This window comes from Solenopsis invicta, chromosome 1, assembly GCF_016802725.1.
Source record: "Solenopsis invicta isolate M01_SB chromosome 1, UNIL_Sinv_3.0, whole genome shotgun sequence".
Taxonomy (NCBI): Eukaryota; Metazoa; Arthropoda; class Insecta; order Hymenoptera; family Formicidae; genus Solenopsis; species Solenopsis invicta.
In genome coordinates, this window is record NC_052664.1 from 25,360,024 (window position 1) to 25,377,450 (window position 17,427).

Sequence of the window (17,427 nt, forward strand, 5' to 3'; positions counted from 1 at the left end):
TCCATGGAACAACAAACTTCAAACATTCTAATACAATATGTTAAAGTTTTTTATTATGGGTTTATTTTTTATTATTATATTTTATTGTTTTATTGTTTTATTATTCTAATTCTTCATTTTTACATAAAATAAATCAATACATGTAATTCGCGATAGTATCTAATATTTTATTCTTCCATGACTCACATTCTTTACTACCCTTGGAAACTTTATATGCGTTTATCGAGAACATTCGCGATATTATTCTGTGAAAATTGGAAACTTTTATCTAAGTCGAATAAAGACTATGGTTCAACGGTGTTGACTCTATGTCACGTTGATATACGAGCTATCAAAGGATATTAATCTGAGAACTTGATACCCTAGGACGTCGCTGTAGATGTACTTATAATAAAGGAGACTAGCAGTATAGTAATTTATACAAATATATAATCTTACATATACCTCCGATTATTTCTCTGATATTAATCAAATATATAGTTATTTTATAAGAGATATATTTTATTTAAATCATTTCTGTTTCGATCAAGTGCAGAATTCGTCATCAAAGTTGTTAGCTGTCGATAACTGCAAGTTAGCAAAAACACTCGTAAGTTAATAAAACACGATCCTAAAACGTAACAGAGAATGCTGATATATTACAGGCAAAATAACGTTCCTTCGCGAGTATTGAAGACGATATTAAAAAATTAAGATAATCATATCGTTAAAAAAAAGATTCATTAATTAAAATAATTTGCATGTACGTATACTTTTACTATGTCATCGTATTAATATTTATCATATTTTGTTAGTAATGGGAAAGGAGTAGTATTTGCCAAGCATTATAAGGCGCAGTTACACGTTCATTATTAGCAATTAACTTTTATTTTTAGAACTAAAAAAAATTAAAACAAAGTTAAATTGAAATTAAAGCTGATACGTTGGTACGGACAAACAAAGGCGCCTTACAAACACTTACGACTATTTTTACGTTATTCTAGAAAGGCTCTAATAGTATGATAATAAGAAATGGATACAATAATAATTGTATCCATTTGGATACAATAATGGATACAATAATAATTGTATCCATTTGTCTTATTACCGTATTATTAGAGAAAAAGTGTACAACTTAAAAAAAATATTTGATCATGAGGCACTAAAAATCGCTATGAATCGCGATAAATACAATGTATAACAAATCAGTGTACTGAACAAGTAAAGGTCATGTGCATGGGATTAATAACGCTAATTGTAAGAGTGCACGCGAGGCCAACTCATAAGAGCATACCTTGCAGTTTGAGAGTAGCAGCGGGCCTGATCAAACCTTTTGACAAGTATATCATGTTGAAAGTGCATTAGAAAATAACGCACGCGTATTACTGAACATAGTTACAATAGTAATAGTAAGTAATTATTATTTATATTTTATTCGAATTCTCTGATACATTAATTGATAAATAGTGTCAACAGACACGGTAAAGACTGTCACTAAGTTCATGTAAAATGGCGAAAAAAAAAACGCCCATGATTATGTACACAAGTCGCAAAAATAGAACTCACATTTTCATGCATCAACAACTAAATTAATTGAATTGTAATTAATCTCAACTGAAACAGTTGGAGTTTAAATTATATTAGAAAAATATTCTTGATTTTCTTGTCTATGCTCTATAAATGGAGATATCACAACTAAATCCAAACGTGTAAAGAAGAAACACCATTGTCGTTGTTATTTGTTAGACAAACCGAGCATAACTTTCCTATTTTAAATTTAGGAAGCACGATTAAACAGTGCAGTTTACCGCTTTTTTAAGTATCTTTTAAAAGGTACAGAGGTTCATTTCATAGTTATCACTTATACAGTGATAGTATAAGATATAATTCTGCGTACTGTTTTTTTTGCAATTCTTGCATACTTTTTCAATAATTAAAAGTATCGATAAGGCAATTATACGAGATAACGAATACTATCATGGAATTAAAATTCATCGAAAGTATTATCATTATATAAATATTACTACATAAGTATGCAGGATGTTTCTTAAAAAATGGACTTCAGCAGCAGATAGGAGGGACAATAAAACAATTCATATAAACATGTGTCTTATCAGATCTTGTTTCACAGTTACTTTCATATTTGTGCTCCACTAACGTGCAACTTACTTTCACAGGATATATACATACAGATCGAAGGTTGCCATTTCGAGCACCTCTTACCTTCGATTTATATTTATAAACAATGTTCAATATCCTCACGATATTTTTCGACCCCTCTGATTTCACATATTTTGTTTATTGAGTTTATTTCAGTTCGTTCTCTTGTTAAGAATACTTAATAGAGCTAGAAGTACTTAATTATTAAAAATTAATAATGAATGTAAGTTTGTATACCAAATCCATACAGCACATATGGGGATGTCCTAAAGTCATTTGGAGAATGTCCCCTCGAATAAAATGGGAAGGTAGCCATTTCAAGCACCTTCTATAAAGGTGAGCAGCTGCACATTACTGGAGCACAAAAATAATTACTATTCCAGAAACAAGAAATAGAACACATGTTTGTATGAACTTTTTTTATTGATTTAGTGTTTCCTATCCGCTGTTAAAAGGGAGTCCAGTTTTTGAGAAAAACACTTTGTATAAAACGAAAATATCTAACGATTGGATTGAAATTGATATGCAAATGATAAAAATATAAAGCGCTAAAGATACCTACATACCTCTTTTTTTTTAGAAAAAAATTGTTAATAAATAATATTCAACAACTTCAAAGTTAATTAAATTTTTTTATTTAGTGTACTAAAAGATAGCCTTTTAATAATATAGTTTTTATTTATTTAATAAGTTAATACGTTGTAAATATATTATGGCCATCATAATTCGAATAGAGACGTTTAATAAGATTCTATTTCATGAAATAAATTATTGTTATATAGAAAATAATGTTGCTTATGTAAAAAAACATGACATTAATATACATAAAGTATTGCGATGCATATTATAAAAAAAAATTAATATATATTTATATACATTAAATTATAGTATCAAAAAAAGAAAAAAAAATATTAAGTATATGAAGTTATCTCTCCTTCTATTATATGATGTAACAAACTTCAAGTTTTTAAAAAAATATTTATAAATCTAGATAAGCTGACATCAATAAAAAAGCGCATACGAATCTTTTCGAATGTTGAGATTTATTTATCTGCACTATTTGCGCTATCAAATATCATTAATTAGAAAGATAAGAGCAGTTAGGTGCAACTTTTCATTTACAGAGGTTAGTACGAATCGATCAGTCGTACCGGTACAATTCTCAACGTCGACTATCATGTCAAGCGATCTGGACATCACAAAGTGCTTCGAGTTCGCGAAAGAACTCATGTTGCATGCAGGCAAGGTGAATCACAGCTGATGCATAAACGGAAGAATTGCACAATTTTGAAGATAGAATTTAATAATGAAAGTTGCACGGTGTGTGCGTGCGTGTATGTGCGTGCGTGCATGCGTGTAAATAAGTGAAAATTTATGAAAATTAAAAATCTTGAATTAATTTTGAAATAATTCTTACGTGACACTTATAAAACAATGTCTAAAAATGTTAAATTAATTTAAAAATCTTACTCTCTCTATTTTAAATTCTTATAAAAAAATTATTGTTGATAATACTCAATTTCTAAGATTTTTAAAGCAGAATATTTAATGTTGTACATAAATCTCGCAAAAGTAATTAAAAAATATCAATGCATAAATTTTATTCTATCTCTACATTTTTAGAAATATGTACTTATATAATCATTTTTTAAATATCTTTTGTCTTTCTTTCATCTTCTTCCTTACTTATATGTACTTTGTATCATTTATCTATATAGATTCTCGAAAGTAGTTTCGAAAGCAAAAAAGAAGTATATGACAAAGGAGAGTTGGATTTTGTAACCGATGTTGATTACAAAATTGAGAAAATATTTATCGATGCTCTATCCAAGCAGTTTCCTGATCACAAGTGAGTTATACTGTAATGTGTAATGTCAACTGTAATCGCAGATCTCAGAACAGATCAACTGGAATTCATTAGACAATCAAACTTCAAACTAATTTAATAATTGATGTTGTATTAAAATCATAATATCATGCCCTCTAAAGCTACCAATATATTTTGCGTTTCAGGATTATCGCGGAAGAAACGATAGGGATGGAGAAAATACCAGAATTGACGGACGCACCGACGTGGTTCCTTGATCCGATCGACGGAACCACAAATTTAATACATTCGTTTCCTCATGTCTGCATATCCTTAGGTTTGACGGTCTGCAAAGAGCTCGTTCTAGGCATTATCTACAATCCATTGTGCTCAGAATTGTACAGCGCAATAAAAGGCGAAGGCGCTTTCTTGAATGAAAAGCCGATTCATACCTCTAAAATCACTGGTAATGCCCGTACGGTAACGTTTACATAGAAACAAAAGCGATTATCAACATTATATTTCCGAAGATGTTAAATGCCAATTTTCGCAGAAATGAGGGATTTTCAGAAACTCAAGACTGCTACATTTTCCATTTTGTAATCATTATTTCCACATATAATTTACACAAGCTTCCATCCATCCATCACAGTTGATTTCCGTCATGTATCTTTCCACTTTGTAAAAATTAGTACTAAATGCACATTCGATTCAATAACAGTATTTAATTTTAACGGTAATATTATAGATCCGTGCAATACATATTAATCGCATTTTCTACATATTTCCTACATATTAATCGCATTTTCTACATATTTCCTACGTATTAATCACATATAGTTGATTCATTCGGAGGAAAAAACAATTTCACGGCAGATGGGAAAAGAGTCACGTTTAAGTGCGCCTGTAAGAAGTGCTGTTTTTATTGCTTCACATTTTTTACAGAGCTGAAAAAAGCATTACTATTCTGCGATTCGTCAATTCTAAAAATAATGAAAAAGAACAAAGACATACATGCGGCTAGGTTCGATGCCTTAATCGAAATGACGCAGACGTAAGTGAAACAAAATTAAATATTTAGCTAATCGTGAATACATATCTAATCCGATATTTATTATTTCGAAAAAAATCCTTTCTATGTTAATTCAGAACCAGAAATACCGGATCAGGTGCATTAGCCCTAGCATACATAGCGCGAGGTGCGGTGGATTGCTTCCACTATGATGGCCTTAGACCTTGGGATGTGGCAGCAGGAACGCTAATCATACGTGAAGCAGGTGGAACTATCATAGATACAAAAGGTATAATAACGCGAACAGATTAATAAACAAACATCACTATGACCAACTTTCACGAACTTCCTGTCACGATATGAATTGCAAACATATAAAATTTTCTGAAAAATTTATTTCTAAACTATCTATATTACTATCTAAAATAATTTTAACAAAACTAACTCGAACTATAAAACAACTATAAATACATTTATTCACGCACATATTAAAATACTTTTAGTGTGACAAATAAAAGAGAGATTATTTCAAACAATTACAGTCAGAAATTTTAGATTCAATTATCAGAATCAAAAGAATCAAAATCATAATCGAGATAGTGATTCTTGTAAAATAAGATTTTAATTAAAAGGAAAATAAGTGTAAGAATCGATTATGTCCCAATTACTGCAAAACTAATTGTTATGATATTCTTCACAGGTGGTGCTTATGATATTATGAATCCGCATACTATCGCAGCAGCGAACGAAATTCTAGCACGAGAGATGTCTAAAGTAATCACCGATACTGATTTAAAAACATAAAGAAAAAGACTCAAGAGAACCTGACGCAAAGCGAAAAATGACTCACGCGTTTGATTCAAGAGTTGAGTATAAAGCAGGAGAAGGTGTGTACCAGCAGCAACCGCGTATTTATCATGTAATACAAGGAAATTATCTATAAAAATTAGTTTAAAGAAGTTTCCGTTAAAAAGTCCCATTGACGCAGTTACAGATGTCACATGAAATCATTCGGATTGCGTTAATCAGTGTGCCATCGCAATGTTGTGAATTAAAAATTAGTATAATCTTTCTCAGTTTTTCTTTCGATTTTTGCCGTCATCGTTATAAATAAAATAAAATTATTACAAAGTGCAAAGATATATTGATGATATAACAATATATATTTTTTTATTTAATAAAATTTGCTTCTCGAAATATTAAAACAATAAAACAACGTTCCGCATTATCGATATATCACTTTTCGTGTTGAGTATTAAAACTATACAGTTTAAGATTAAAGTTTTGAACAATTTACAATAGTTTATGAACATGATAATGTCGGTATACATCAACATTTGAATGCACTGATATGAAATGTGATATTTAAAAAATTGCTTTAATTTGTCGTGTCACGTAACATTACGATGAGTATGTAAACAAATTTATTCAGAAACTAGATGGAGAAGCATAAATCATAGGTACAATCGTAAATGATTACGTGTGTTATACAAGATCACTTATTTCTTAACAAAAAAATCTATAATGCACACCTTTATAGTTATGTATAACTGCACAAGTATTATTTGCAGTAAATACCGACTTAAATAATTGCCACACAATCACCAAAATTTTTTATTTAAATTATTCTTCCATTTAGTAAAATTTTGTAATAATAGTTCTCTGGGATATTTGATAAGATTTTTGATAAATAAACAATTACAGATTTTTTAATTACTCAATAACTTAATATATTAACTGTTCTATTATACGGATATAATATTGAATTAAAAATTGAAATAATTCAGTAGGTTTTTATATGCCGTTTGTCTTATAAGATAGCAAACTGATATTAAGATAAGATAATAAAAATAATTATTGACATCCTGAAGAAAATCTTTGGTAATAATGTTTGTATTGTGTACGATAAATATTTACAACTGCTGTTATAAATTGCTTCACCATTTCTTTTATTACAACGAACGGATATCCTCAACATATCTGCACATCAAATTTTCGATGTATACATACTCGTATGGTGAGTTTTTCAAATGCGTCATTCATTATCAGTCTTTATGCATTTTTTTTTCAAACCGTTGCAATATACAGATAAACAAAAAATTGGTATGTGATGTGTATATAGAAAAAAATTGTCGAAAAAAAAACGATAAGTCTAATAAAGCTAATTGCTCTCTCGCTAATTAATCTCGATTTTAGTTCCAGATAAAAGATAAATTACGTCCCACAATATTTTAACTAAAATAAAACATATTTGCAATAGCGTGTTGTGACAGATATAAATGTAGATACAGTCGGAATAAATTGGATCAATCATTAGGTAATATTAAGTACTTGCGCAACACATGTGTAAGCTACAAACAGAGAATCTTATAATCAATAAACGTAGAAAAGATAAAAATCAAGAATCAGAAAAAGATTGCAAGATAATAATCAAAATTATAGACAATTCTCGATGTCAGCATAGAAAATATTTACGCGTAATCAACAACGCTAGATGTTAATAAAGCACACAAAAAAACTAGCCTAATTATAGTTTAAGCCTCGAAAGAGTCTCGAAGCGATATAGTCTCTAGATTTTCTAGAAATATACACTTCTTAATGACCGTTGTTTTAATACTAAACTCAAAATAATGAATATTAATGAAACATTAGTGTTAATTATTACGAAACATAATGAATTGAACGTTATAAATAAGCTGTAAGATGAAGCGATTTATATTCCACATATAAATCTAAGTAAGCTTATGTTGTTGTAAATATTTTACGAGCGAACGCAATCAGAAGTAGAAACTAAATTTTAAACTTTATATTAAAATTTATGTTTGCCCACCGTTCGAGGACGTGAAACTTGCAACACTTATAGTGTTTCCCGTCGTGGCAATTAACATGCAAAATTTGCATATCTTATTGTGACTTTACATCCCTATCTATCATCACAATTAACTCACACACGCACAATAGCCACCTTGTTATTTGAGATATCTCTCGGACCACTGCGAAGGATTGTATTATTAAAAACTTGAAATTTCTTTAATCGAGGAGTTTTAAACACGATGTGGGAAATAAACTATTGTGAGATAGCGTTGATCATTCTCTTTGTAAAACAATCGCGTCGTCGAGAAGCATCTCGCATCGTCGTGGTGAGTGGCAGGTGCGTGTAATTGAGTACATCTCAGACGGGATATAAAATCAAGGCCAATTTTAGAATGTCATTGTTGTTATCTCACAAAGTAGGCAAGACAGTATAATGTTCGAGTAAGTATCACATCTCTGTCATATATAAGTTTTATCTTGTTTCAGTAATTTGTCATTACAAAAGCCAATGTGAAATGTTAATGCGCGGATTTGGAACGACGTAGTAATAAAAGATATCATACGTAAATAGGCAAATTAGTCGAGATCATTTTATTATTTATCGTATTCTCCTGTTAACGAGCAATGGCAATTAGAAATTTATGATAAGGGCTCAAGAATCCGAAAGGCTTTAAGGATCGTAAATTTCGAGGTAAATTCCACACGGAAGGCGCCGACAGAATGCGCCGATCGTCGTTCTCGGATCGTAATGTAGCAGGCGCAACCGATTCGAATGAAAAAGCATGAGGTGTAGACACAGGCAACACAGTGCTTGCTCGCGCCTTTTCCCGACGAGGTCGAAACAGACGCACGTTCGTGCCGCGCGCGCGTTCACCAGGTTATACGGAAATGGCACGATACGCCGAGGACGTGTACTACGAAACTGCTATTAAATTGACGCGCGAGGCTGCCCAGGTGAGCATACATCGCAACCACCAGATCTCATCTCTGTCCACATCACCGGTCACCGAATAAGCGACCAAACAATTTCAAATAAAATAAAAGATACGCATTAAGTGACGCCGTTGAGATCGGCCGGTGCGACATTAAAAAAACCATTGCTTCATACACACTTCCATGGTTACGTACTTGTGACGCGAATGAAATGATAACGCACGACATAAGATGACGCGAATAGGAAAGATTATGGCATTAGTATAATGTCAGATGTGAAATCTTTCCAATCATTTCCTAGAACGTGTTTGGAGCCAAATATTTGATGTGACGTATCTACATCTACAAAATAAGATTCTTTAAGAATTTATACTGTTTGCCATTCTAATCTTTCGTCATCACGTAAGAAATAAATTCCTGTGAAATTAATTATTCCTAATTAATAATTCCTCGTCATATTCATAACTATGTAATCATATAGATAAAATGATACCTAATTATAAAATGATTATCTGTGAAGTAATGATCCTGATCTTCATGAATATTTATTCTCTGCGACCAACGTTCGTATAATTTTCAAAATCGGCGAATATCAAACTAGCGATTATTTATCATTACGAAAACTGAATTAATGGAAATAAAGTAGACACCTTAATGCGCCGATGATTTATTAGTGATTAAATTAAATCAGTCTATTAAATTTTCTGATGATTGTAGCGATAAACAATTCTATGCTTTATCATAATCTTTCCATACTCGGAGCAACAGGAAAAACGAGATTTGTCGAGTGTGCAAGTTGTGAAATAACATGAATCAAACGATCCTCTCTAACATAAATTACACGCGTTTAAGACATTTGAAGCGCTTTTATCTCACGAGTAATCGTTTTATTTATCTCACATTTTTATCTTTTATTTACGTAACGATTCAACGATCTTTCAACAATTTGAAGTAACCTGTCTTAAATATAAAATATTAATTAAGATTCTCCGAGATGCCATCAACAATCTCAAACATGTCGACCAGAAAATGGGCAATTGGGATCCCGTCACAGAGTACGACCGAAAGATAGAAGATATTATCATCGGCAAACTCAAACGGGCATTCCCAGATCACAGGTAATTTAAACATTACTCAGACACTGTGTCGTCTAACAAAAAGCAAATAACGCACGAATATAACATAATTAATACAATTGCGCTGTCATACGTATCAGGTTTATCGCGGAGGAGTCGACTGGCTCAGAACTGCCGGAATTAACTGACGCCCCTACATGGATCATAGATCCCATCGATGGCACTGTCAACTTCATTCACGGATTCCCGCATACGTGCGTGGTCATCGGTCTGGCCGTGAAAAAAGAAATGGTCCTTGGTATCGTGTACAATCCAATTCTCGAGGAGCTGTTTACAGCTAGAAAAGGACGAGGCGCATTTTTGAACGGGAAACCGATTCACGTGTCTAAAGTGCAAGGTAACGAACTAGTCTTTGACGAGATCAATTTGATAAGATACGTGAATGCAAACGAAAACGTCAAAAATGTAGAAAATAGAGGAGAAGGTGGTATTATGGACCATGTAGATGTTATGACCACTCGTATTACATTCGTTATTAGATGATGAGTTTTAGATTTTCTAGATTCTAGATTTTCAGTGTTTCAGTACATTTGCAATATTTTCTCTTTATTTTTAATAAATATCTAATTTATAACAAAACAATATTTTTTAAATTAAAACCCATTTTTTAAATTTATTCTTGGGGATCATATTACCACCCTTACACGTCTTCAACCCACTATGTAGTGTCGTAATATTTTTATAAATAATATTCAACATAATAAATATGTCTTTGAGTCTAGAATATATTGAACAGTTTGATAAGTATAATCGTTGAGTTTTCAACTTCAAATATTAATTATTAATTGTTATTGTAAAAAATGTAAATGGATAGCTCTACCTAATATCCTCTCCTGTATATATGATCTTCCTGTGCGTGCGTAGTAACAAAAAACTTTGATCTAATTGGTTCCTCACATCTGATTATCTTTTTATCTTCAAGCTATAGAATGGCAGATAATACAGATTAACTGTTGCAAATGACTGTATTGCGATACGCTAAATGTGTGGCAGTAATGATCCAGAGAAATCATAACTACACTACAGAAACGTGTCACAAGGCTAAAATTAGAAAGCGTCATTGTGTATGAATGTTAATTATCCTAATTCCCTGAACACGTTAACGTACACGTGGCGAAATTTCACAGACTTGTCGAAAGCTTTGTTTTGTATGGAACCTGGCTTCATAAACGTAGATGCTTTACGAGAGAAGACGTTGGAGAGGCTCCAAACCATCATTACAAAGGTTCACGGGTAAGTCTCAACTTCTGACAATGAGGCCATTTTAACTTCCGTTTTCTCGCACTATTTATTTTGCCTTGAAAGCTTTCGCTGTCTCGGCGTGGCGGCGTTAACATTGTGTTACGTCGCACTCGGGATCATAGAAGCCTATTACATCGAAGGTCCTGCCATCTCGACATGGGACATAGCCGCGGCATCGTTGATTATTTCGGAAGCGGGAGGCGTCGTCGTGGACCGCATAACAGGTTGTTATTATAGCCCATACAGTTGTAATCTACTGTACTGTTATTTAAACTGATGGTCGCAACGATGATATAAACGATAAAAAAAATCAATCAAGTGTATTTTGGAAAAAACTTCACGAAGTTATCAAACTCTCGTGAAAAATAACTGTAATGCGTACAAGCAATTCATTTACGTTTATTTTTGTACGGCTTTGTGCCGTTAAACCATGGGTTTAATTGACACCTGCTTCGCCTCTCGTTACGCTCCAATGACTATCATACGTCTTTGTCTTATTTCAGGAGAACCGATCGACATCATGAAGCCGCGTGCGGTAGCTGCATGCAACAACAGGATTGCCCGCGATATCGTTAGACTCATCCGTGAAGCCGATCAACGAGTAGAGATGAGAACAAAATAACAGAAAAACCGATAATTTGAAAATATATTGAAATTATATAAAATATATTAAAATGAAAAATATTAAACTGTAATATTAAACTGTTATTAAACTGTCTACTTGCAGACTTCGAGTTACATCATGAATTACGAGAAAATAAGACTTGGCCCTTTCGAAAGATATTATCAGTTAAATAAAGTAGTATTATTTGATTCGTGTAAACGACAATAAATCCATCTCAACTGAATAAAATGATTTATTTCTTCGACTGTATTTTTGCAATTCAGTTCGCGTATCTTTCCTCGAGGCTGTATAGTCAATTAAATAGTCAATTAAAAAAGAAGCAATTACATAGGCAATTACATAGCACTAATGCAAGAATAGTACGAATGGTAGCAGAATATTTCATAATTATGCTCGTAATTAGAGATGCACGAAAGAGATGATTTGATCTGTTTTTTCCCCATTATGTTTAATGACCGTTGAGGTCCTCCAGACGAGAATTTAAAATGTTTCCCCGCAAGGAAATTTCCATGTTTCAGGATGTGTCATCTAATTATAGAACCTATTGACGAATGTGGGAAAGACAGAAATATTCCGCGGTTTTTACGGAAAACTGTATATGAAAAATCGTGGTAAGGATGTAAACCTCCGACTCGCTTCGACGCCCATGCGTAATCAACTTACGGCAAACGTACCTTCCAGCTTACGCTCTGACGTCATATCGCGGACAGAATAAAACTTTCGCGCGATCATCGGCCAGATAAGTTTCGGTCGTTCCTACCTCCGACGTCCATTCGTGCATCCGATCTGGCACGTTGATAGTCGGAGTCTCACGGTGCATCAGTCAGTCGGCGACCTGATACTGAATCGACGAGTACTTACAAAACCGTCGTGCAAGAGTTTGTGATCATTCACTGTTCATCGTATCAGAAAGACAGAAACAAATTGGAAAAGATGTACGAGTTAAATAATTTGGATGAGTGCTACAGAATCGCTGAAGAGTTAGTTTTACATGCGGGAAAGGTGAGTTATTACCTACGGGAGATATGATAAGTGAACTTGCAAAAACTCACTTTGCGAGATAATATACGATAACTAGGTATTCAGAGATAGCTGACAAGTCACGAGTGTAAATATTAGACTATTTAATATTTGTAAATATTTCAATGCAAATAAAAGAAGCAAATTATCAAATACTATGTTAAGAGTTTCAGTATATCAGATCTTTTCAGTTATAAATTTTCTGATTCTATAAAATTATATATTTGTCGCTATTAAACACGTAACAAGGGTAACGTTACGTGGGTAAACGTATTAACTTCTGAACAGTTTAGAAGAACAGTTAATACATAATTACAATTAAAAATTATAACATATCTTTAAAAACTTATGTAATTATTTTAAATCACAATATTTAATAAAAACTAAATTTTCTTGCAGTTTTTGTTAATAAATTTTGTAATAAATAATTCTTGTTAAATAAATTTGAATTTTATTAGATAGATTCTAATGTTTAAACTGTAATTTGCATCTTAATTATACAATAAATTAAGCATAAGTTCATTAAGATTTGTATGAAATTTCTAAACAAAATGATTAAAAATCCATTCAAAACACTATTTTATGTTTTTATGTTTAGGAAAGAAAACTCTTAAGAAAAAAGTAAATATTTTACATACAAAATGTTGTTTTTTTTCAAAATCTAGATTTAATTGATTTAATACACATATTTTTTAATTCCGAAAAGAAGCTATATAAATAAAAGCTATATCAATAAAAATGTGTCTTTGTTCAAAAATAGATCTTGTTCAGAAATTGATATGCTTATCTTATTCTCCAATTTTTCCAACAGACTTTAATATTTTTTAATTTGAAATTTAATTATAAAGATATGCGATACAGAAAATTGGAAAGTGATAACAAGTTATGACACTACTTTTTCTAAAAAAAAATTAACCATATGTCTCATTAAAAAAATTCTGAAACATTCGTTAACAACAATTAATGATAAAAAAAGAGCAATGTCAAGCAATGCAAGAATTCGAACGAAACTTGAAAAAGAATTTTATCTTTTATAGATAATAGAAGATGGTATCAGTAGTAGAAAAAATGTCAAAAGTAAGGGGATTGACTGGGATCTTGTCACAGAATATGACCGCAAAATAGAGGACAAATTAATAAAACAATTGTCAATACAATTTCCATTGCACAAGTAAGTTATTGTGATTAACAGACAGTCTACTGTCAATGACGAGTGAATAAGATGAACGTAACAAGATACAATTTTTTAGATTTATTGGAGAGGAAACAGTAGCGAAGGAAGGCTGTCTGCCACAACTGACCAATGATCCTACGTGGATAATAGACCCGATAGACGGTACCACCAATTTTGTACACCGTTTTCCACATACATGTATCTCTTTAGCACTACTAGTAAATAAAAAGGCAGAAATTGGGATAATATACAATCCTCTTATGAGGCAATTTTTTTCGGCGAGAAGACACTGCGGTGCCTTCCTTAATGGCAAGTCCATAAAAACCTCGGACGTGAAAGGTAAGGCGCATTCTATACATTCACTTAAAATATTTTTATATCAAGAGTATGCACACAATAGCATGCATCTAATAACACAGAAACACACGAATATAATTTTCACGTATTACTGTATTATTGTGACCTTGTTAAAAATGAATGTAAGAAGTACAGCGTTTTACGCTCCAGTGGAAGGTTATCTAATATCCATTAAAACCGTAAACTGAGCTATATATACATCAATTAATGTTGCGTCCTTCGTAAAGCAATCACTTTCAAAAATAACTATAATCCGTCTGTTTGCTCTGTCTACCTAAATAAGTCATCCACTTCAACATATAAGAAACAAAAATAGAAATATGTAATACGTTCATTGTTTTCAGACTTATCACAATCATTGGTGGCCATGGAACCATGGCTCGCAAAGGATCCTCAGTATTTAACTAGTGTATATAGCAGAATGCATGCTTTAATACAAGGAACTCATGGGTAATGATTTTTTTTTAATTTAATTGAACATTTTAATTTTATGTTATGGTATATGTATATGTAAATAATCTCAAAAACCATTAATAATAATTGTTTCTCTTTTAGAATAAGATCACTAGGAACAGCAGCGCTTACTTTATGCTATGTAGCAATGGGAGCTGTAGAGGCATACCATATTGAAGGTATCGACGCTTGGGATGTTGCGGCAGGGAAATTAATTATTGAAGAAGCAGGTGGAGTTGTGATAGATACTGCTGGTAAATATTACTCTTTTGCTGTTCTCACAAGTATTCCCCATAATTATTACAAATTTATTTTTCCGATTATTTCGTTTTAATTTTAATTTTTTTTATCGTGTAAAAAAATCTCTATTGAATATTGCAAATCTACAATTTACAGGGGGAGAACTGGATCTAATGACTCCGAGAGTTATAGCAGCATGCAATCAGCAAATTGCACAACAGCTTGTGGATCTTATTAAGAAAGCCGATTCTCAGATACTTAATAAAAACTTAAATTGATTATATTGGCATATGTAATAAAGATTATATTATATAACAACGCATATATATGCAAACTTAAAAACATAGTATTAGACATAATATTAGACGTAACTCAAAAACTCCATAGATTTATAAAATTAAAGATTGTATCTTAGGACTGATATATCTTACACTTTTTCTGCCCTGATAGTTACTGTACATTATAATTATATTAAATTATATTGAAATCATATAAATTGATTGTTCACGATAAATATGATATTTATATTAAGGTATTTATTTAACTTGTGTAAAAGAATTCCCTGAGAACTTCTGGATTTTCCCTAAAAACTTCAAGAGTTTTATCAAATTCAAAATTCTAGGTAAAATTAGAGAATGTTTAATGTAGCTTAGAAATAACTTTATTTTTATTATTTATTTATTATTGTTTATACATATCAGCCTTTTAAAACATTTTAACATCGTCGATTGTTGTGATAAATTACCATATGCCTCGATAGTTAAACTGGCTTAGACTGTGTTTGAAATCAGAAACATCATTCGAGTGTCTCATTATTGTATAGTGTATTATTTTATTCACCGTACATTAAACAAAAATAAAATGATATGTGAGAGCATTCGGATGATGATTTAGAACGCCTAATGCCTATTTCCACCAACGTAGAATAACTTTGATATCAGTTTAATTTACTCTTCATCTTTTTTAATTCTAAGAATTAGAAAAAGATAAAGAGTAAGTTAAACTGATTGTGAGATCAAAGTTAATCTATATTGGTAGAAATAGATATAAGAAAGTAAAAATAGGCTCAAAATGTAAGAAAATCCAAATTTATACCCTGGCTAATATTTTTCATAACAAATTCTTTACAACATTTTAAGATGAAGAGATCTTATAGATGCTTATTAGCATTAGTATTATTGAATTGATTATTAATTTAATATATTGTTGAATTTTAAAAAGATATATAAAATCATAGTAAAAAAATATCAGTACTAAGATTTAGCTGTGATCATTAAAGCACTTTGTTTATATCATGTTTTAATATATTGTAATTTTACTATTCTAATTAAAAAATTTTTCAAAATCGAGAGTAACGACGTGCAGTTTAAAGAATTAGAAAGTAGATAATATACCTATATAATATGTGTAAAGTTACATATTATTTAAGCATTAAGATCCATTTTGACCGTTGCTGGCTATTTCTTGTTTTAAATATAAATTATTTATTTTGTTTTATTTCTTAATCATATCTTTTATATTTTAATGTTTCTTAATCATACAATACTAAAGAAAAGTCACTCAAGTTTTGAATATTTTTGATATTAAAAAGAAATAATATGAACTAAATATAACAACCACAATATATGAATCTAACTCAAAATTCAAAAGATGATTAAACATACAATGCCAATTTAGAATAATGTCTTCTATTTTTTTTTTTATAAACAGTCACGAATCACATGAGAATGTACGTGATGTGCCATATTGCTAATCAATTTTGCATTATCAAAAAAAAATTTAAGAAAAAATTTGGTTAGATAAAAGAGATAAAATTTCAATTTAAAAGTAAAGTTCTCCAAAAATTTTTTTAAATATCAATAAAATCCCATGAAAATCCATGATTTTCAAGAATAAAAAATAAATTACTTAAAAATTTTTTAATTTTCCTAGTTTTTCTCAGTAGTAAACACCCTATTTCATCAGATCAACCTTCAAAACATCTAATCCATTCAATATCGTGATAAATTTTTCCTTTTCTTTTGTTATATAACCTATACACATGCATAACCATTAAAGTAAAAAATGTAACTCCAAGGAAAGGATATAGATTGTCACAACCAATAAATGTATCATACCTGTGGACCCATATTGGGTGGCATCTGCTGTGGATGAGGTGAATAGCTCTGTTGTTGAGGTGGTGGTTGTTGTGGTGGTTGCGACATAGGTGGTCCACCTGGTGGTATTGGTGGACCACCTTGATAACCTTGTGTCGGACTGTGAGGATGATGCTGCGGCGGTCCCATTGGGCTGCCCTGCGCATTAGACGGGGACGGCGCCTGTTGCGGTGGGCCCATGGGGCTTGGCGCTTGCGGTGGTGGCATAGGCGAGGACTGTGGCGAAGGGCTCGCCATATTGTTACGTTCAAAAGGTTCCAGTTTAATCAAGATTTACTTCCTGAAAGTTACAACAAAATGTGAAAAACTGTGTTAAAGT

At 31.5% G+C, this 17,427-nt stretch overlaps 4 protein-coding genes across 9 annotated transcripts in view; 3 read left to right on the forward strand and 1 right to left on the reverse strand.

The window, feature by feature from the left end:
• LOC105202030 (inositol-phosphate phosphatase) overlaps nt 1-7,180 on the forward strand; it is a 28,093-nt gene extending 20,913 nt beyond the window's left edge. For 4 of the 6 annotated variants that reach the window (XM_039450631.1, XM_039450637.1, XM_039450641.1 and 1 more), the window contains 6 exons: nt 3,264-3,385; nt 3,858-3,988; nt 4,153-4,412; nt 4,892-5,000; nt 5,096-5,247; nt 5,659-7,180. In XM_039450631.1, coding sequence (XP_039306565.1) covers nt 3,264-3,385; nt 3,858-3,988; nt 4,153-4,412; nt 4,892-5,000; nt 5,096-5,247; nt 5,659-5,762 — 878 coding nt within the window. In that variant the 3' untranslated portion in view covers nt 5,763-7,180. Of the gene's footprint in view, nt 1-145; nt 1,389-3,263; nt 3,386-3,857; nt 3,989-4,152; nt 4,413-4,891; nt 5,001-5,095; nt 5,294-5,658 lie in introns of those variants that run through there. The other 2 variants (XM_039450650.1, XM_039450644.1) reach the window with 2 other exon arrangements.
• LOC105202033 (ATP-dependent helicase brm) overlaps nt 1-17,345 on the reverse strand; it is a 29,822-nt gene extending 12,477 nt beyond the window's left edge. Inside the window, exon 1 of the mRNA XM_011170386.3 lies at nt 17,070-17,345. Coding sequence (XP_011168688.1) covers nt 17,070-17,345 — 276 coding nt within the window. The remainder of the gene's footprint in view (nt 1-17,069) is intronic.
• LOC105202031 (inositol monophosphatase 2) lies at nt 8,547-11,811 on the forward strand. The gene is made up of 6 exons (XM_011170384.3): nt 8,547-8,726; nt 9,690-9,823; nt 9,922-10,178; nt 10,969-11,074; nt 11,147-11,307; nt 11,587-11,811. The coding sequence occupies exons 1-6, from the start codon at nt 8,661-8,663 to the stop codon at nt 11,703-11,705; spliced, it is 843 nt and encodes a 280-aa protein (XP_011168686.1). The 5' UTR covers nt 8,547-8,660; the 3' UTR covers nt 11,706-11,811.
• Nucleotides 12,471-15,375, forward strand: LOC105202032 (inositol monophosphatase 1). The gene is made up of 6 exons (XM_011170385.3): nt 12,471-12,710; nt 13,766-13,899; nt 13,979-14,241; nt 14,604-14,709; nt 14,815-14,966; nt 15,109-15,375. Exons 1-6 carry the CDS (start codon nt 12,642-12,644, stop codon nt 15,228-15,230), a joined length of 846 nt encoding a protein of 281 aa, XP_011168687.1. The 5' UTR covers nt 12,471-12,641; the 3' UTR covers nt 15,231-15,375.
• Nucleotides 17,346-17,427: the final 82 nt, after the last annotated feature.

What these genes read in the sequence shown, in the direction of transcription:
- LOC105202031 (XM_011170384.3), top strand. Translation starts at nt 8,661, where the DNA reads ATGGCACGATACGCCGAGGACGTGTACTACGAAACTGCTATTAAATTG. An exon ending in CGGGCATTCCCAGATCACAG is followed by an intron (nt 9,824 to 9,921) that starts GTAATTTAAACA and finishes CATACGTATCAG; the next exon opens with GTTTATCGCGGAGGAGTCGA. An exon ending in CGTCGTGGACCGCATAACAG is followed by an intron (nt 11,308 to 11,586) that starts GTTGTTATTATA and finishes GTCTTATTTCAG; the next exon opens with GAGAACCGATCGACATCATG.
- LOC105202032 (XM_011170385.3), top strand. Translation starts at nt 12,642, where the DNA reads ATGTACGAGTTAAATAATTTGGATGAGTGCTACAGAATCGCTGAAGAG. An exon ending in TAGTTTTACATGCGGGAAAG is followed by an intron (nt 12,711 to 13,765) that starts GTGAGTTATTAC and finishes TATCTTTTATAG; the next exon opens with ATAATAGAAGATGGTATCAG. An exon ending in TTAATACAAGGAACTCATGG is followed by an intron (nt 14,710 to 14,814) that starts GTAATGATTTTT and finishes TTTCTCTTTTAG; the next exon opens with AATAAGATCACTAGGAACAG.